This window comes from Diorhabda carinulata, chromosome 4, assembly GCF_026250575.1.
Source record: "Diorhabda carinulata isolate Delta chromosome 4, icDioCari1.1, whole genome shotgun sequence".
NCBI classification, from domain to species: domain Eukaryota; kingdom Metazoa; phylum Arthropoda; class Insecta; order Coleoptera; family Chrysomelidae; genus Diorhabda; species Diorhabda carinulata.
In genome coordinates, this window is record NC_079463.1 from 3205242 (window position 1) to 3226967 (window position 21726).

General features: G+C 30.6%; 1 protein-coding gene and 1 long non-coding RNA gene across 2 annotated transcripts in view; one reads left to right on the plus strand and one right to left on the minus strand.

Annotated features, from left to right (window-relative positions):
- The window catches only part of LOC130893328 (uncharacterized), a 91671-nt gene that overhangs the window by 28026 nt on the left and 41919 nt on the right, over positions 1-21726 (minus strand). The window contains exons 10-21 of the mRNA XM_057799338.1: positions 13533-13735; positions 13049-13253; positions 12680-12784; positions 12457-12590; positions 12294-12369; positions 10954-10989; positions 7977-8142; positions 6608-6722; positions 4544-4576; positions 4094-4159; positions 1532-1584; positions 346-518 (exon numbers count right to left, since the gene is read on the minus strand). Coding sequence (XP_057655321.1) covers positions 346-518; positions 1532-1584; positions 4094-4159; positions 4544-4576; positions 6608-6722; positions 7977-8142; positions 10954-10989; positions 12294-12369; positions 12457-12590; positions 12680-12784; positions 13049-13253; positions 13533-13735 — 1365 coding nt within the window. The remainder of the gene's footprint in view (positions 1-345; positions 519-1531; positions 1585-4093; positions 4160-4543; positions 4577-6607; positions 6723-7976; positions 8143-10953; positions 10990-12293; positions 12370-12456; positions 12591-12679; positions 12785-13048; positions 13254-13532; positions 13736-21726) is intronic.
- Positions 5763-9149, plus strand: LOC130893329 (uncharacterized). Its single transcript, XR_009059188.1, has 2 exons — positions 5763-6076; positions 7074-9149. It is a non-coding gene; the product is annotated as an uncharacterized LOC130893329 (long non-coding RNA).

Genomic DNA, 21726 nt, shown 5'->3' on the forward strand with positions numbered 1-21726 from the left:
ATTAGTATCGTTACTGAAATGAAATGAATAAGAACAAAATTAAAACAAACCTTTTTATTAGCTTCCATCACCGCTGGCACACAATGTCACAGAACAATCACATGTCAATGAATATGTACCAAATAATGAGAATTGATACAAAATAATACAGACAAATTACTCAACACATTAAATAAAATCTTTTCCTATTTATTCCAATATTTTTTCTTGTAAAATTCAATCTATAAGTAATTATTTTGCGACATCTTGTATATTTGACCATAGCAAATAATTCATGCATTACTTTCACCAATATTTTTAGTAAATTTAGATGAAAAAAAAAAAGTATTTCGTTTCAAATCGTACCTTTTGGTCGTTCAGGAGCAGGTTTACGAAGACCTTGCAAAGGAACATCGCCGCCTTTTTGAATCACCTTGTAGGCTTCTTTTTGTTGGTTAGGATTAAGTTGCTGCATCGCTTCTTCTCTTCTTTTAAATACCAACGTCGAGTCACTTTCATATCCAGATTCTTTAAGGGCTCTGTAATAAAATACGTAAGCAATCAGATGTGGAGATCTCATCAACCAATTTGGCGAATTAATTTTTATTGCAGCTACATCTTTTTGAACTAGTTTCACTCGTACTGTTATGTATCATGACAAACAGTAAAAATTTCAAAAATCGATTCGTCAGCCAGTTTAGCGAGATTGTTTTAGCAGTTGATGGATCTTGAAATTCGACTTGAAGTGCTAAAGAAACGTCACGAAATGTTGAAGAAATCTGTCTACAATATGTTTACGAGAGGTATGAGGGATTCAAAATTGAGTTTGGTCCCGTGTTCAAATTTTAATCCAGGTTACTGTAAGGGTCGTATATGAATTGCGTCCAGAAGACCTTCCAAGAAATGTGGTATTAAATACTTCTGTAAGCTGATTATATTTCCCAGGATTATCTATATCTAAGCATCGAATTCTGGTTAACGATTTTCTTATCTGGTGCTTAAGTAACCTAACCAACTTATTAATCATGTTGGGATAAGGATAAGGAATAAATTTGAATCGATTGGTTAAAATTTTATGACGAAAAACATAACTTAACCTCACTGTACAGGTTTTTTTCTTTATAACAACATCCGTACAACAAGTCACTTTGTATCCCGGCGTTTTTGGCTGATTAAAGTTATCCTATTGTTGATTTGTTGTTCAATTCCACCTTACACAACAGAATGAATCAAAAGACAAACGTTTTGAGTCCATCTTGAGGTCCACGATAAACCTAATCCGAAAAAAGGATTCTAGTTATGGATTCCATGTACATTGCTAAGTCAAGGGTGGAAGAAGAGTTGAAGGAGACTGTCAAATTGTTTCTAATAAAATAATTAAATAAAAGATTGTCCAGGATTTGAACACGAGTCGCTTGGATATTGGATGGATCCCATAACTTACTATAAGAACCACCAAATAAATGTTTTATGGTTAATTTTCGATCATCTTTCGAAATATTTTTCATAGATTCAAATAAATAAATATCAGTCGTTGTTTCTGTATACTTACTGATTAATGAAGCTCCTCGGATGAGACTGGATTCTTGACTGTTGTTCTAAATGCTAAAAAAAACTATCCGTTAATACTTTATTTACTTACAAACTTGATTAATTCGAAGCAGTTGTGTATAAATCCAAATTCATGCAAGTGTTGTAATCTGGTACCATTTAACCACTTCCTTCATGCTGGAAAACATGCTATGGAACGATTGAAATATCAAAGTATCATTTCAAAGGAATCGTGTAGGTGTAAGTAATTCACAGAAAGTCTCTAATAAAACATTTAATAATATGAATCGTGAATCAATTTTCTGTGAATCCGACAATGGATTATAGGTTGATCGATTGAAATACGCATTTCTTATCGATAAATTTTCTACCTCTTCAAGTATTTGACGGGGATTTCGTTTCTCTTGTACTTAATTTTCCTATTATTTCCTATCTCTTGTTAATACTTTCAGTTTATATAGAATTTTTCCTTTCTTATCTCTCATTATTCTATTTGGTCTATCCGCGTTCTTCTCGGCATAGTATTTCTTCTATGGACAGTCTTCGCCTCTTCTGCTTTCATTGGTTTTTGGTTTTTTTATTTCCGCATTTATTTCATTTTGTTCCTTCTCTATTCTTCTTAGGTATTCAATATTTTATTATTTGTATCTTCATCGTCATTTCAGTCATCCCACATTTGTTATTTTGTCTCTATCTGACAATTCAGTTCTTACTTTTTCCCGTATCTCTTACCTGTATATTATTTCGTTAGTATTTTCATTTTGTTTTCAAATTTATGATCATCATCTGGTTTTGTTTCCTAATGTAATAAAACAGACACAAGTTTTATTTCTTTCTTAATCAATATCTCTTTCGATTTCAGCGTACCATGGTAAGTGTTTTCTACCTTTTTTGTTTTAGTATTCACGAACAACTCTCTACCAACGTTTTTGTTATATAGTACCTGGAACTGGCGTAAATTCGTTTTTACAAGCCGTTGGTTAATTTTGTATTATTTTTAACATCATTTATACGTTTTAAAATAATTCTTAAGACGATTCCGTAAGAACAATTAAGTGAACTTTTTGTTATTGAGTACTTTTTATCAATTTAATATGTTTTATTTTCTACTTTCTGTAAATTGTGTGATAATAATCTACTCAAAATAATATATTCATTAAATCACATATTCTGAGGTCAAGAATGACTCTACTGATTTTAATTTATCTGAATAAATACTTACTTTTGATAAAAATAGATTTCTAATTGTTTTCATCTAAAAATATCAATTTTTAAAGACATGGGGGTCCTCTTGTTTGAGAACTGTTTTTTACGGATTTTTAAATTTTTTTTCGGACAAACCATTAAAATATTCTATCTCATTGTTTTTGCATAATCTTTAATAACATTTAAATAATCTTCACAAATTTTTTGAAGTCAAAATGTATTATAGAATAAAAGTTATAGTGATCAACAGGAAGACATCCAGTATAAGTGCTTGACGGTGACCAAATTGCGGCTGTTGTGGTTATTCGAAATCAAAAACCTAAACGACATTTTAATCTTCATATTTTTGACTAGCGATGAATTCTAAATTACGAAAATTGACAATTGAAAATTACATTCTATTTGCGATATCTGCGACCCAACACTCGAAATGAGATCAAGAATTGAGCAAGCGCAAAAAACTCTGAACAACATAAGGACACTTCTGGCAAAACGCAACCTCATCCTGGAACTCCGGACCAGAATGCTTCGCTGTTACATCTTTCCTTTCTTCTGTACGGATGCGAAAGTTGGATGCGGCTACAGAGAAGAAAATTGATGCGTTCGAAATGTGGAATGCTGCGGATATCTTGGACGGAACATAAAACAAACATACAGATCCTACAGCAAAACCTCCTACTGATAATAGAAGGGAAGATCAAAGGAAAACGGTTGGTCGGCCGTAGACAAAATTCGTGGCTGAAAGACTTGCGCAGATGGCTCGGACAGACGTCTATAGAAATTTTTAGAGCTGCGGTTTCTCGTGCGACAATAGCCATTTGTATCGCTAGCCTCCGTAGGGAGATGGATCCAGTAGTTTCTGGTCACCGTTTAGAGAAAAACGCATGCGATTTATACTAAAACTTTTATCATATAGCACGCTTCGCAACTGCCACACGAAAACTGCACGAACCGACGCTTCACGGCGTCTAGATCAATATTCGAAAGCGTCTGTGAACGGTCTCGGTTCCCCTTTACTTGGTCCCCATTCACAAAAGGTTCAGGCTCTGTATACCAACGCCGATTAATGAAAAATAAAATTTTTTTCGACCCCCTTAAGTTATTGTTTCTTCTTTTTCTAAGAACTTAATTTTTGTGATAGTTCATTCTTTAAACCTTTACAAATTATTTCATTTGAGTATTTATAGAGTGCGAGAAGTTTGTACTGTTCAAATTTCATATTTTCTTTTGTTTTTTAATACTTTTGAGCTACAATTTCGATGTATTAAACATAAAATGTGAAATGTCTTCATATTATTTTGAGTAGACGAAATAAAAACTGCATAAAATGTATCGGAGCATGCTTCTTTTGCCTTACAGATCTCGACAGCGCCCTTGCGAACATGACTTCATAACTGGGAAGAGCCGAGTTATCGTCTAGCCACTTTTTGCGAAAAAATAAGTGTTAGTATTAAAAAAAAACCCTTCTCCACGTTATATAAAGAATGTGTAAATTCATGTAGAATTTCTTCAGATAATCTCGAATAAAAACCGGTTATGTTCCAGGAATAAAATGAATCCAAAACATACATCAGAATATTTTTAATATTGTCGTTTGTGACCTATTGAGCTACACTAGAATTTTACAGTGAAATGTATCAGGAATTGAGGTTTTAAATCAGGCAGTCTCCTATTTTTCCCCCATAATGAAAACAGAAGCGTTCGATCAATAATTTTTTGTTTTAAATAATAGTTTTTTATATCTGAAGAAGTTTCTATATTTGTTAATAAAAAAGTGTGATGTAAAATTTATTCAAAAATATCGTACCCCGTCAAATATGTCCATGACCTCGTCCCACCACTACAAAAAAATTCAGTATAAAAAAAAGTATTTTGGAACCAGTTTTACGGATGAAAACTTGATCTAAGTTATTTCCATTCCACCAGTGTTAATTTCAATCGAACCTCGCGATGTTTCACTGGATTTCCACTCCCTTTACATTGTTACGAAAACCTAGATTCATCTGCAAACAACATTCTATTCGTTTGATATTGTTTTAGGTAAATATAGTTGATTGTACTTAAAAGAAACGGTAACCATTTCAATACAACCCGAGCACTTGTGTTAAAACTAATCGATTTTTATACTAATAATTGAAGTTCTATTGGAATTAACACTGGGAAATTGCGAGCTAATTGGTGGAAGTTCCTATGTTCCGTAAGATTTCAAAAATAGAATTTTTTATGTAAAAAAATTTATTCGATAAGTGATTCTCCTAATTAATTCCTCAAGTTTATCACATCACTACAGGTACTAAGCTTACTTTAACATTTTTTTAACGAAATTTCATGGGCAGATGTTATTGTTATTGTCAGTATAATGAGTGAATATTTTGTTGTAAGACTTTTCACTATTAATAACATATTCTTTATGATTTTTTTGCAAAATACACAAATTTTCCTGTATTTATTGTTCTTAATGGATATTAGATTAGAAACACCTCTTCATATAGTTGTAATTCTCCTCATATTTCTGTCCCAATAAAAAGAAAACAAGAATTTATCATAGAAACTAGTTGAATTATTTTCCTTTTAAGATTAATACACTTTTCCAACCAATTTTCCAAGTACTTTTTTCGATTACGGTATACAAAAAGCACCTTTGTACATCCAATGATAAATCAATCTTCTAGCTGGATTAAAATTAAATTATTTCAGCAACGTTTGTCATGTTGAAGAATTATTCATCTCGTTTTCAACAACTTTTGGCAGGCAATTTGTTATCTAGTATACCACTGACGCAACTGTTGTCACATGACGGGTAATTCCAAAGATACAATACAAACTATTGGACTAACTTTAACAAATGTTTTTCATTGCTTTCAATGGTAGGTTAGTGTTTGCATTTACTTAACACTTTTCATGTAAACACACCTTTAGTTATATTTACATTTTACAGTTTCCTTGTGAACTTACGTTTGTAGTTGTGTTATTGGCCGATAGGTGGCGTATGCTTTCAGTTTATTAATTATTTTAACTTTCGTTCAGGAATTTTGTTAGGTTAGAGTAGTCTAGAAAAATTGAAATTTGATAATGTGGTTGTAATATTGTCAGTAATTGTGCAATTACATAATTTCGAAAACGAAATGTGTTTAATTATGCCTTAAATACTTTAAAAGATGTTAATCACATTAACGTTCAAAGATGCCTCATTCTCAGGTCTAATTGTAATAACTTCAATCACCATCTCGATGTTTTCAGACGCAAGGAACTTTTGGAAAGCATTTTACACTGGAAAAGTCAGTGATCGCGCTAACGAGAAATCATATCGCATTACATAATAATGTTAACAGAGGGAGAGGTATGCATAAAATATAATAATAAAATGACGTTTAATATTGCATATTGCACAAAAACACATGATGTTCCAATTTAGTGTCAAATACAGAAGCTAATAATTACGATACGAAACGAATCAGTCCGGATTTATGATGTTCAGCTTTATTAATTTTTTATTTATTTATAAACAAAACGACAAAAAATAAAATGAAGGGCTAGCAAGGTAGTTTAGGGCCTCATAATTTTTCCATTCGGTTTCTCCAATATTTAAATCTTTGAGATATTCAATCTAATAACATCTGCTCATGTAACACATGCCTACATTTACAATTGATTAGTACATACACTGTTTTGTGCCAATTTAATCATAATTATACCAATTTCTATCATTTTTTTTTTTAATTCAATACATCAAAATTAAAACAAATCTTTAAATTTTGAATTGAGATTAACATTTGGAGAAAAAGCTATAAAATGTCGTGACAACAACTCAAAATAACTTTCGTTTTATATTTTGATGCATAAATATAATTATTTATTGTTATATACTTGCCTGTTTTGCTTCTTTATCTGATATAGAGGAATGCCCTGGAGTATAGTTTTCTATCTTACCCGGCAGATTTTTATAATCTGAACTTGTATTTCTAACAATGTCGGAGGAAATCGATCTAAAATAAATGATATATTTATAGGAAAAACTCGTTTTTTTTAGTGAATAAAAAGGTAGAAAATAATAGAACTGTTCTTGAAATCAATAAGAAAGTATTAAGATTTGAATCTTTATAAAAGTATTTACATAACTGGTATTTAGATGATTCAAAACAGATTTAAATCCTTGATTTAAAACAACAATAAACTTCGAATCATGTAGTTTTTGTTTATTCCCCAATGATTCAAATTCTTTTATGATACAATTTTTGTAAAAGATATTAAGTAAACAATAATGAGACTCCTAGACCATTCAGTTATTATTATCATTACTACTACAACTGTTTTTTGTACTTATTATTTATTATTAGATGAGCCGAATCATCGACCTCGACATCGAGAAGCAAACCACCGGAAGACCAGAAGGTAAACCTCCATATAGAAGAGTCTAATAATCGACGTCGACATCAAGAAGCGAACCACTAGAACCATTAATTTCGATTCCATAGAATCCATCAAAACAATGATATGTAGTACCCAAAAAAACTCCTGTTCTTAGGTGACCAGCTATACTGTATAACTGATATTTTCCAAAAAAATATTGATTCACTTTGTAGTTTTTAAAAATTTTAAATCATCTAAAAGTATTCAAATACTTTAGATCGCTTTGAAACGAATTAAATGTATTAAAAAATTTCCTAAAAGATTCAAAAATTGTGAATTATCGATGAAAAAAAAATCGATATCAAATGATTTTAAAGAGGAAAGGTATTTGAATAATTTGGAAAGTTTATTGAGAATCTCGGCTCTGGTAAGCTACAGGAACGGATTAAATACTACAGATGTCTTAAACAATAGTATAGATACAAAAGGTAATGGCTAAAAAGCAAACCGTATATTTAATGACAATAGAAATGAGATGTTTGTGAATCCCATGGATAGGTTTCGATTATTCTACATCTGGACATAACCAATTTAAATGACCTGAGAAGCGGTGGCGTTTCAAGAAAAAATAAATCAATGATATATCTGTAGTATTTAATCTTGGCTCCTGGGTAGATAACTGTTATTATTACAAATTATTTAGCCCCGATTATGAAAGGTAGAGGTAACGTGGACTCTATTTGTGCGTTTGTGAAACTTCAAGATGGCGTGTGGAGGTTAGACGCGCCATTTTCAAAGCATTCCTTTTTTAAATCAACTTCGAACTGCTTCCAATAACAGGGAGTTATATTTACCCCTTAACTCGCTTTTATAAAAAATAATAAACGAACCTATTTACAGTTGGCCTTGGCATTGTTGAGGATATGTAGTTTGCAGATTTATCTTGTGGTACAGGTCGTCTTCTATCAAGTGTTTGATATTTGTAGTCGGTGAAGTCGCTGTCGTATGCTCCCGGCTCCGGTTCGGAAAGGTAACCAGAAGTATAAGGGTATTGTGCTAGCGAAAAATGAAATAAAAACGGAATATTGTTAATTGTTTACAGAATATTAATTATTAGTATTGTGCATTAAGCATTTTTAAGCAGTTATTATACGCTTCTCCAATTAAAGAAAGAAGGAACGCGGAGCACGACCTTTATCTACCTACTCAAAGTTCACAATTAGTTAAAGGCTCAATATTTTACAATGTAAAACAATGCACAATCACTTGCCAATTGAAATCAAACCGATATCATCTTTTCCCGTATTCCGCAATAATTTTAGGGCGGATGTGGTCACAAGATGCGGTATAATCATAAAGAAGATGTGTTAATTGTGGAAAATTAATAGATTATTGGAGAAAAAGTTTGTAAAGATATCTATAATTGTTTTACTTATATTTGACGATCTTCCAACGCTCTGATTTTCTCGGTTTTATTTTTGTACAATTTCTACTTCAATTAGGTGTTTCTGGAAACCTTCCCTATCGATAAGGGTGTTGTGTGAAGTACAAATACATTTAATACTTTTGTCTACCACAAGTATGGAAAATGTCTACCACAAAATGGAAAAACAAAAATTTCAGTACTTGATTTATAAATAATCAGATTCACTACAATTGTACTACTTAATGGAATAATTGTTTAGTCATAATATGAAAAGAAAACTATTCTGGATGAAACGGATGTGTGAAAAACTAATGTAGAAATAGAAAATATTTATAATGATATAATTATATTACGGGAAATAATAATATTTACTTTAGAAAAATAGGCTCACCTTAAAAACTTTACTGATAATTCCAATGTTATTTTTAATGTCATTCACCATAACAAAAACATTCAATGATTGCATTGTTTATAAATAAACTATATATATGTTAAAACTGAATAATGGCATTACACAATAGTGTGATAACAAGCTTTACTTTAAATACATTTTTAGTAAAAAGGTCAATGTTTATCTAATCATTTTTAATTATACAAAAAAAACGTAATATACAATATTTTCTTCTAAGATAATAAACTTGAATCCAATGGCGGATCCTATTAAATATTAAAAAGGGGTTTTTTCGAATTAAAATATATAAAATTAATTATTTCATCTACAGTATACAGTCTAATGGCTAGGCCCCTCAACTTTTTGGAGAAAATATTGATTAAATTTTCTTTTTATACAAAATACAGATTATTGAGTCAACGAAACATTTGTGTAAACTTATGAAAAATGACAGTACACTTGGATGTTGCATTCTGATTTCTAATTGAATGAAATTTCTTTAATTTCTTATTTTTTTAGACCTTTTTAATATGTTTAAGTTTTTCAAGGAATCTCTTTTGTTATAAAGTTAGTTTTTTAAATAATTTTTGAAAGATAGATGAAAATTTTGACGTTTCAGTTTGTATCAAAATATGATATTGACACTGACAATTTGTTTATTTATATTAATCAATAGATCATGAATATCGAAATTAAAATAAAATCAAAATTGAATTATTTGTAGTTGTATTAGAATTTACAAAATTGGGTTATAAATTTTACATCATTTATTTCTATAAATTATTTTTTTCGTGTTCAATTCCAAAGAATAAAAAAGCTATAAATGATAAAAAAGACCCAAATAATTTAAGTTATATTTGTAACTCCATTTTGTAAATTTTAATACAACTATTTAATACAATTCAATTTTGATTTTATTTTTATTTCGATATTCATGATCTATTGATTAATATAAATAAACAAATTGTCAGTGTCAATATCATATTTTGATAAAAAGGAAAGTAGTCGAGTAGTTATTAAAAAAAAACTAATTTTATAACAGAAGAAGAGATCTAAAAACAAGCCGATTTAAAAAAAGTAGAGAATGAAATTTTAGTTGTTGAATATGGAGATTACTTGTGATTTTTACTGTAATAAATATACAGGGGTTAACTATGTTTTCAATTGAAGTTTTGTTATAATTTTTAATTATGAATCTAAACAAGTTAAGCAGTTTTTTTTAGAAAAACTGTTTAGATCTCAATTGAAAGCAATGTATGTGATTGAATTAATACTTTTTCATTTTGCATTTATGATCATGATCTAGTTTGTTATCGGTTGGCATCAAAACGTGAATTTTTTTCAAAATCATAATTTTCTTGTTAAATTTTTGGAACGATATTTCGATTATTCCTCCAAGAATATTTGATTCCAACACTGGATGGACACTTTAAATAATTCCCAACTAAATTTCGTACCTCTGCAAGTTCAAATACATTTCCATTTTTATGCTATATAATTTATATTTTATAATATTTGCAGAGAAATCTCAAATCGCTATTTGAACACCCACAGTGCCGATAAACTGTTCTACCAGACTGTTATGTCGTTTCCTAGCAATACCAATAAATAAATTTTTGTTCAAAGGATTTCAACTGACTCAACCTTTCTATGTTAAGTGATTGGTTGTCACACAAAATATATTTTTGTGAACAGAAAACTGATAATTAGGTCAATAAATCTTCTGAATTGAAAAGAAACTGCCTGCGATATAAACGATTTGTTTTCTATAGTGTTTAATATCGAAATTTCACGTGAAAAAATAATAAGAAAACTTTTCGCAAAAAACGGACGTTGATTTAATAGACTTTTTCTTATTTCCTGATAACCGAACATCTAATTTCGAGTTATTAACTTTTTCCTCATCGATACGTGATCTTTACTTTGTTTTATTGCTTCCCAATTTATTTATCAGAAAGTTAATATTGAATTGAGCTAGCTGAAAGCGTTGTGTTAGCTGTGGCAGTTATAAGAAAGCGAAGCAATCGATATATATTTTTAAAAATTGTACCTCTTTTTTGTTTATATCGAATTGTAACATATTCGTCTGCAAAAAAAAACAAAAACAGTGTTAATACGTGAATGAATGTAAGTGCGGGGAAATTATAACTGTAAGCACATATATAATGTTTCAATTTTACTTAATCTATTAAATGAAATCAACAATTTGCTGCCATTTCGAACGTGAAACATTAAAAACCTTATTAAGAGCAAAAACATCAAGTATTCTATTGTTGAAATAAACTAAAACTCATAACAACTAGTTAATTACATTATTTTTATCTAATATAATTAACTATTAAGCCTGAGTGTTTCTAGTCACATGATTAATTATTACCAACTCGTCTATTGACTTAGATCGTGAAGCCGGTCCTATCCCATCTAGAATCATGACCCGCACAACACTAATATGGACGACAAACAACGAAATAAAGTGATTGGAGCATACTCTTGTAGATCTCGCTTTTTCTATTTTTTTTATAGTATCTAACCATCGTTTTCGATGTTCCTTGGACAGTTGGACCATTTATAATCAGTATCTGAAGACGATAACTCGGCTATCGAAACGGTGTGTTTAAATAAATTGGTATGTTAAAAATAGAGACATGAATAGAGCTAAGAGACTAGGTGATATGAAAGTGACATAACTAAATGCCAAATTGGAGAATGGAGAGTTGGAGATGACTCAAAGTGGCACTGGTAAGTGACTGTTTGGATCCAGGAACATTTCTGTTCAAAATTCAACCATGGAGAAGTCTTCCACCTTGACCTTGTCAATTTCTGAAATGAAGAACGATATTTTTACTAAAATAGACGAGAAGATTTCAACTATGAAGAACGAAATTTCGGCTAATATTAAAAACAAGATTTTAGCGATGAAGAACGATATTTCCACCATGAAGAAGCGATATTTTTACTGATTTTTATATCACTTATGTCATCCGCCAAACTTTAAATTCTATTATCATAATAGAACAGGACTGGTTTCACGATCTAGGTCAGTAGAAGAGTTCGTAACGCATCCATCATCATGATATCGTATTTTGACACCACATTTCTGCATTTTCTTCACAATTCTAATTCATAGAGATAATTCATTCAACTCCATTCAACGTTGGCTGGTATCTACATCTTAAGAGAATTTATATCATTGTACAACCTTCCCGATTGTGATTATTATTATATATATATATATATATATATATAATCTTGGATAACTAAATCCTAGCAGCTCAGCTGTAACATTCGCATTCTTAATTCAGGCACTAAGTTCATCTACTTTATTACTCGTACCTGAGTGTCACTTTTTGAATTACAGAGAAATTATTCGAGTATCGAATATTCACTTACCATTATGGGGTTTTTGTTTGTGAATGGTATCGTACATCCGTTTGTACCATTTCGATTGATTTTGATCTTTCACCTCCTTAAAAAATATCAATTAAATGGATAACAAAATACTTACGATTCATTTTATATAAGTAAACATTATAGATGTTGAATTTATACTTACAGATCTAAGAACCAAGGGCATGCCGTCTCTACTGACAGGTCCAATTCCTTGGAATTTCCTAGATCCTAAATCCGTCATTTTACGAGGTTTTTCGGTATCGGATTCGCTCGTATGTTCGTTTTTAATTTGGTATACTATAAATGTTAAAAAAGCATAATTCCACATCACAAATTATGTTCCATTATTAAATTTTCGATTTTTAAGTTTTAAAAAAATTACTTACATATTTCACTGGGTCCAGCTACAGGTGGCTTATCACTTTTCGGTCTAAGCTGAAATTGTCTTTGTTCTTGATCAATATAATGAGCCCCTTTGGGTAGCTGGCCTTCTAAAATCGAAAAAAATATTGTTACCATCAAATTAACGATTAGTATTTATAAAATCCTTGTACAAATACTTTTTATATATACCTCGTATCTATATCACCCGATTACATGATGCAGTCGCAGCTGTACCCTCCCTCCTCCCATTTAAATTGATAATAAATAAAAAAACAAAAATAAAAAACAAAATATATTTCCAAATCGTGAATCATACCAAAATTTTTTTTTGGCTCTAGTTCAAAAATGGTTTTATTAATGATTGTAATTACCTCTAGCTTTCTGAAGTAAAGTTATAGTAGGATTTTGTGCTTTAGGGAGACGAGTGGTACCAGAAAAGTCGCTAAATCCGGTCGCGGGAGTGGAATAGCTGGTGGTTAATTTTCGATCTAAAATTGAAGACGCCGATCCTGTGTCGCTGTTATAATCCAAGTTATTCCAAGGTGGTACCTGAGCTTGTGACTTCGATCCTAGGCTCTAAATACAAAATAAACAATACTTATTATAAACAATTCAATTAGTATTGTTAGTAGTGGGTATTTCTAACTGAATACGTCGTTTTAATCATTAATTTATTCTTAACAATAGTTTTATTCCTAAATTAAAACAGTCCAACATTGAATTTGTTGACTTTCGTGAACAAAGATCCCCCAACGTTATCGTATTTCTTGTTATTAGTTTCAATACATATCAAACACTGGCACACCTCAATCGATTCTGTGTATACAAATTTGATGAAGATAATAAAGTTTTTACCTCTGATGAAGTTCTGTTTCTTCTATTTAGCACAGGAGACTGGAAACTAATTGGACGAAACTCTTTACGTTCGGCAACTGGACTAGAATTAGCACTCTTCGGAGTCCAAACCGGTGGAATAGATTCATCTTGTCTGTCGTATTCTTTGTGATTTGATTCTTTAATTGGAGAGAAATCTATTTTTTGCCCCGGCGACCAGATACCTATAATAATATAATAAAATATTTTTTTTAAATGGGAACACAATAACGGATAGTGATGACGTTCATCATGCAATGAAAATAACACAAAACAAATGTTTTTAATACATTTTCAGGGAAAGAATCCATTTGTAAAACATAAAATAATTGTTTTTTGACTATTTTATATCTCCTATATTAGAAGATTATGTAATGGATTATATTTTGGACACTTTGCTTGATACCCAACTTATTAGAAACGAAAACAGTACATTTAATCGACCTAACCAATAAGTTCTGGAAGAACGTATGTCTGAGTATCTTCATCAAAACATTCTACCTGCGACAAGTTTGAAGACTGTGAAAATACGCGGCGAAAAACTGAAATTATATTCATCGTTTTTCTTTATGAAACTCCAAAAGCAAATGAGTAAAGTTTATCCTTGATATTAGTATTTATATTGTTGAAGAGTCAAACAAGTTGATGCAAGATTGCAACCACATACAACTCAAGTATTAATTTGCACGTCTGAACAAAACGTTGCGGGCTGGACGGCGGCCAGCGCGGCAACGGCAAGTCTCGACGCGTTGTATTGAATATGAGGTAACAGAGCATTTTAAAATATTATCTGTCTTTATTGAAGTCTAGACCAAATAGTTGGTAATTATTGGAGACGAAAGAAAATAATGATAGTGAAACATAACATTATTTACTTGAGTACAAAGTTGTTAATTCGCTTTTAATATACTTCTCATGTTGTGTTTGGGGTTGAAATGTATAGTTAGATTCACAATTTGTTTGCGCAACCATTCTATAAATTGTCACCAAATATTGAAGAATTAATTCAGGAAGGACAGGCAATAGAAGCTGCCTTATAGTCGGAGTAAACATTATCTTATATTGAAAATATATAAATTTTCTTGATTCTGAAAATTATTAGCGAATATTCATTATTTAATTGACAGTTTTCTTACTAATCCAAATCGATTAAAAAACTTATTTATAATGAATAATTTGTTAATTTGATTGAATTGTAATTATGATATCCGATTGAAACATATTTCCTTTTCTATCACCTCAATAGTTGGTAATTAATTAAATACCACTCTGCACGATTGTGTTTGGTTTTTATAAATATCTAATATAAGTTTTTATCATTCGTTTCCATGTTTATTAACAAATACACTAAATCAAGAAATTTCGGTAGATTTGACAACGTTTTTCAATACATTCTAACTGTACCTGACTATTTTATGACTTAATCAGTTCAAACTTTCATTTCATACCCAGTTTTCGTTTTGTTTGCATAATTCCAATCCGGCATTCCATACGGTATATTATTTTATTTATAATGATTCACGAAAATTGTTAGTCAAAACATCTCATTTCCAAGATGTATATATATACGTTTTTAACGGGTTACAAACACCCACAAACCATTCAATTTCGTATGAGATTTAATATAAACATGTCGATAAAATTAGACAACTCATAAATGTATCATTAAATGATTAAATTTAGTCGAAACTGTTGACACTGAAGCTGAAAGGTATTCATTGATAAGACTCTGTATTATATTGTTATGAACAAGTTCGCAAAATGGTTCCTTACGTCCATCAACTATACTTTTTATTATAGCGGGCGGTTTATTCACAGCATTTCTTTCAAATAATTTCTAGGAAAGTCTATTTGTTTATTTATTTTTGCTCTAGAACTTTGTAGAATTTTATTTAGGTGTATAAATGATTTGTGTAAACGCAGTTAGTTAGTTTTAAATAAATAGTCGTAGTGAAAAGATTGAATTAGTAAAAGCAATCGCAGAAATTGTTCAAGTGATATTTATAAATAAATTATTATAAGTTAAGTGTATTGTATAGCTTGTAAATAAATTAAGAACGTAAAAGATAGAATAGAAGGAGTGTCAATGAAGCGAAAGCTTTTCTAGAAACCACCACAATCTCAGCCCTGCAGAGGAAAAGCTTTCCTATATCTGGGTTTCTTGTGCTACGTGGTTCTCGCAACAAGTGTTTTCTTAATTTTTTTTGTGAAAAAATGGCAGTTGAGAAGTCGATAGAGGCAGAAAAGGAACACAAGGAACTTCACGATACAAAACATGCTAATTTAAATTTTCCATTTTTCTTTCTCCAATATTGGTAACACTCAAAAATGAAGTAAATTTTGAATCCTTGTATTATATGAAAATTGTAGTTCCAATTTTAAAGTTTTCGTGACAATAATTGAACAAAGCATAATCAACTCAGTTTTTCGAAAATTTTCACTATCAGAACGTTTTGTTGGGTTATAAAAAACTCTGGGTTGTGTCAATCGTTTCGGAAAGAAATAAAAACAAATCCAAATAATCGATCGTAACGTTCTATTTTAGCATCAGAAACGTTTGTTTTCAAAAACATAAAAATAATCACACATCCTTAGTTTAATGTTTTTTGAAACTGTCACATTTTAAGGGATACTTAATTATGCGAATAGTTTACTTTAGACACGTATGGAAGTGGGTAAAAATTCATTTATGAGTTGAGGCTATTTTCATCTCAACTATGATTCATTTGAAGGGAACATTGATAAAAATAACCGGCGTAGAAATGTCGGTGTAATAATAAAATCAAAGTTAATTTTAGGAAAGGTATATCACGATAGGTGAATTTAGAAGTCGATATTTTAAATCAATCACTAGTTTGTTAGAAATGACAGTTTTACCACATTTTTTGATAGTTATAATTTCGAAAAACTTTTGTGTGTAACCAGAAAGGTCCAAGAAAAGTTCAGGTCAGAAGAATTAACAAAAAAAAAGCTATAAGTACCGATTTAAACTTTAAAAAACAGAAAAAACCCTAAACCGGTGAGCCGCCACGTCGAGTCGTAGAGAAAAGTGCATAAATATACCGATTGTCCCTACTTATCGTAGTGATATCAATTTTTTTTTTAAATGAAACTAATCATTAACTCAGTGTTTTAATTTGTTACTTCGATAAAATACCATGGACGTGCTGTATTGATTAAATATCAAATAATTAAGTATGTTAATAAAGATTTACGCTATATTTTTAATTTAAAGATGAAATTTTTAAGGTCGAAACTCACTAACAATACGCCACGCCACGCCATGCGACATCCGTTCACAAATTTTTCTCTTCGCATATATATTGAAATAATTTCTGCGTCAGATTTATATAAAATTTTGACATAAGACAGCAGTTGTGATCTGAGCTTTTATTACTAATTATATTTGCAACAAATAAATCTATTTTTAATTAATTCTCATTTTTCTACGAAAAATCTGCTAATTTTATTATGTTTATAAAGTTCAATAGCGATATTCTTGATGAAACATATTCAACTTTTAATCTATCAATCGTCAGATATTTTTTGAGTTTATTTTTTTCACTTATGGAGTAGAAGTTGTAGACGTCAATCATTTACTTTAGTTGAAAAGCTATAATTAGATACATTTCCAAAAATAAATTATATTTATTTATAATTGTGCGGAAAGAAACATTTTTACACAATTCACCTTGTGGAAAATCCCTTTTTATCACTTCACCTTGACATTCCTGATATATATGACAATAATTATGTTGACAATACTTTAGCTATAATGACTATAGTGTTTTTAATACTTAGTCATATAAAGAAAACTGTTTCCGTTGTAGTAAATATTTTGAAAATGTACTTAACAACAATTAAAGAAACCAAGAAAAAGTTACGTAAATATCGTGTGTCATGAAATGTTTTTGTGAATGGTTTTCTAGGTGTCAACTTTTGAAATTTCTGCCAGATATCAATTTTGTGTTCGCCACACAATTGTCTAATTGACTAATTGTCAAAAACAAATATTCAAAAAACTGTTATTTCAAACTGGCAGAAATAGATATTCCCATCTCTACACCTCGAAGTGAATATGTATTACTTGTAGAATAATTTGAAGTATTCAAATATTTAACTTTAGATAATCGGTTTTGAAATTATGCCGCAAATTGGTTTACGAGGCTGTGTATTAATTTGCGTCATAAAAAATATTTTAAAAATACATCGTTTTGTTGTTTGTATTGAAAATTCTGATTTGGTGAATCGTTTTTCGAATTAATAAATGATATTTCGTTCCTAATAAGTCAAAATACCATGATAATATGTTTATATACGCATTAATAAAATCTGTGGACTTTATCAACAAATAATATTAATTTGAAATGACTACATATAATTTAACAAATTTTCATATGGGCATTTGTGAGCTATTAAATCCAAAAGACTATTGAAACCAACTATTAGAAAATGATCTTTTTATACAGATAATACGAAAAATATATTTTACGAAATCACATTCGACCTAAACTGTTAATTATTTCTACCGATGTATCCGCATTTACGTAAGACAACATCCTTTCACGATACGAAGCTATTTATGAGTTTTGTTAAAAACTGAGCCATATAATTTATGAATATGTGCCAACTTTCTAGTATTTATTTATATAATTTTGATGTTACGGGAGCCAATACCTAGATCATTTCTCACCGGAAGCTTAAGTTTAAATTATAAATTTGCACATTTTACTTCTTCATTGACCTCAAAGTGTACCGAATCAAAGAGTCTATGGGAAAAATGCTAATGATGACTGGAATCTTTCGCAATGATCTGGGATATTCGACAATGATCTGTAAAGTTCCTCAATGATCTGAAATCTTTCGCAAATCTGGGATATTCGACAATGATCTGTAAAGTTCCACAATGATCTGGAATCTTTCGCAAATCTGGGATATTCGACAATGATCTGTAAAGTTCCACAATGATCTGGAATATTTCGCAAATCCGGGGTATTCGACAATGATCTGTAAAGTTCCACAATGATCTGGAATGTTTCGAATATCTGGGATATTCGACAATGATCTGTAAAGTTCCACAATAATCTGGAATCTTTCGAAAATCCGGGGTATTCGACAATGATCTGTAAAGTTCCACAATGATCTGGAATGTTTCGAATATCTGGGATATTCGACAATGATCTGTAAAGTTCCACAATGATCTGGAATCTTTCGAATATCTGGGATATTCGACAATGATCTGTAAAGTTCCACAATGATCTGGAATCTTTCGAATATCTGGGATATTCGACAATGATCTGAAAAGTTCCACAATGATCTGGAATCTTTCGAATATCTGGGATATTCGACAATGATCTGTAAAGTTCCACAATAATCTGGAATCTTTCGAAAATCCGGGGTATTCGACAATGATCTGTAAAGTTCCACAATGATCTGGAATGTTTCGAATATCTGGGATATTCGACAATGATCTGTAAAGTTCCACAATAATCTGGAATCTTTCGAAAATCCGGGGTATTCGACAATGATCTGTAAAGTTCCACAATGATCTGGAATCTTTCGAATATCTGGGATATTCGACAATGATCTGTAAAGTTCCACAATGATCTGGAATCTTTCGAATATCTGGGATATTCGACAATGATCTGTAAAGTTCCACAATGATCTGGAATCTTTCGAATATCTGGGATATTCGACAATGATCTGTAAAGTTCCACAATGATCTGGAATGTTTCGAATATCTGGGATATTCGACAATGATCTGTAAAGTTCCACAATAATCTGGAATCTTTCGAAAATCCGGGGTATTCGACAATGATCTGTAAAGTTCCACAATGATCTGGAATCTTTCGAATATCTGGGATATTCGACAATGATCTGTAAAGTTCCACAATGATCTGGAATCTTTCGAATATCTGGGATATTCGACAATGATCTGTAAAGTTCCACAATGATCTGGAATTTTCCACAATTATCTAATAATATTTACTAGTAATTAAATTAGTTTGGTATTGAATCTTGAATCCATATCATCCAGTAATGATTCAGCCAAAATTTCCGTAAACCCTTGTTTTATTCAGTTAATATAAATTAAATATTATGAACTATTTGTAACTAATAATATCGATAATTATAACAAAGAAAAAATATAAAGATTAGGAACAGATTAGACAGATTTTAATGTCAAGAAAAATGCCTAAACGATTCGGTTCTGATGAGATATTACGAACTAATTTTGCACAATCTCTATGATTCGTTGCCAACTATCGAGGCTGCTTTTCTGAGGAGTTGTAGGTAATTACCTGGAGACCCGAACGAGTTTCTCACATTTATGTTAGACAAAGTTCACGAAATTAGATTTTATATATTTAGCAAAGAGAGAGGTTTTCAGAACTGGGTTAATTGATAACGTGAAGAAATATCTATTCGACAGAAGCATGAAAAGTTGTATTACGACAAATTCATTCACAATTTCGATTTTTTTCTGGCAATAAATCGATTTTAAGGTATTTTAAATATTAGATTTGTCAACTACAGAAAATTGGATACTTGGTACGTTAGATGAGATGAAAATATTCGCAATGAAAATGAAATATCCAAGAAAAATAGCTAACAAGAAAATTAATGGGATAATACTCAAAACTAAGACATTTGAAACTTATCAAAACAGAAATCAGTGGTAGAAAAAATGAATAAAAAACAGCAATTTCACAAGATTTTCCACGGTTTATAGATGACTTCCATCGACAAATGTTGATTTAAACGTCTCCAGCGGTCTTGCAGAAGTTTAAGATCCAAATCCACTAGCAACACGTCTTGCCAATTCACGCCATGCATCGGTTCAAGTGGTACATTGTTGTGTACAAATTTATAACACGCCACGTGATGACACTCTCATTTTATTTTAATAATTTAAACAGAAACATTTCCAGTTTCTTTGATTATGTTATTATGTTAGTTCGTCTAGTGACTTACAGATTTTACAAGAATTTGCTGCTGCAGCTGTGGTTTTACACAGAAATAGAAAAAGAAGATTTCGGTTTAGTAAAATCAACAAAAATCGTGCAAAACATGGTGCTTTTCACGTATTAATCCGAGAACTTGAAGCAGATCTTAATCGGTATCATATGTACATACATACGATTTTTATCTTGCCATGTTATAAGGCGTATATTCTGATCTCTGTATTGTACAGAATGTATTTTATATAAAAAATCAAATTGCCGCATTTCTTCAATTAAAGGCGAAAAGCAAGAGATGACAACATTCACAACGGCTTTCGAAAATGCCATAGTTTCTAGTTTTTCTGGTCTCTTTTATAGGAATTCATTTGAGATCGATATTCAAATTGAGAGTATTGAGGCAAAAAGGTTTCTGAACGACTAAGGGGGCCATACGAAGTTTAACCCGACTTTCATCCAAAGGAAAGTGTGATAACTGGTGATTTCCGTCACCATTGGTGAAATTTGCGACAATTCTTGAACGCTGTTACCAGATATAATAATCCGCAAACCAATAAACAAAACAATGAGAGAGGAAAATCGTTAGGGAATCATTACCTCCTCGAGATAACTCTATATATTCCTCAGGGTTTACAAACTCCTGGACTAGGTGCTATGTGTTGGAATGTTTTGTGTTGTGAATTCTCTTTTCAAATTGTTCTCTCATAGGTTCGTGGAACCAAATATGCCTTCAAAAAGTTGTATAATTAGGTGTCACTGTAATTTCTTTTATTTTATACATCGAAAAATTACTTTTTGAGAACGTATTTCCTAATAATTAAAAAACTAAGGAATCACTGTTCTTTAAGGCGTGGTAGTAAATATTTTAAAGATTTATTTTTTTTGTCGTGTCATTATGAAAACGATACCATTAAAAAAAGTCCTAAAATAATTCAATGCAACTCAACAAGTATCTGTAGTTTTTCTTTCAACATCATATAATTTACGCACGGTTTTCCGGAGAGTGATTAAATAATGAACTTTATTTACACTATCATTTCCTCAGTAGAACGTTGTGTTTTTTTAGTGCATTAAATGTTTACAGGACGTACTACTTATAATCTTTATCGCTTTGGCGATTAGAAAAACGGAATTACAGAAAACTAAGAAATATTTTTAGCGCGTGTTGGACAAATGACGTCATTTCAAAATCTATTATAAATCGTTTGATTCCA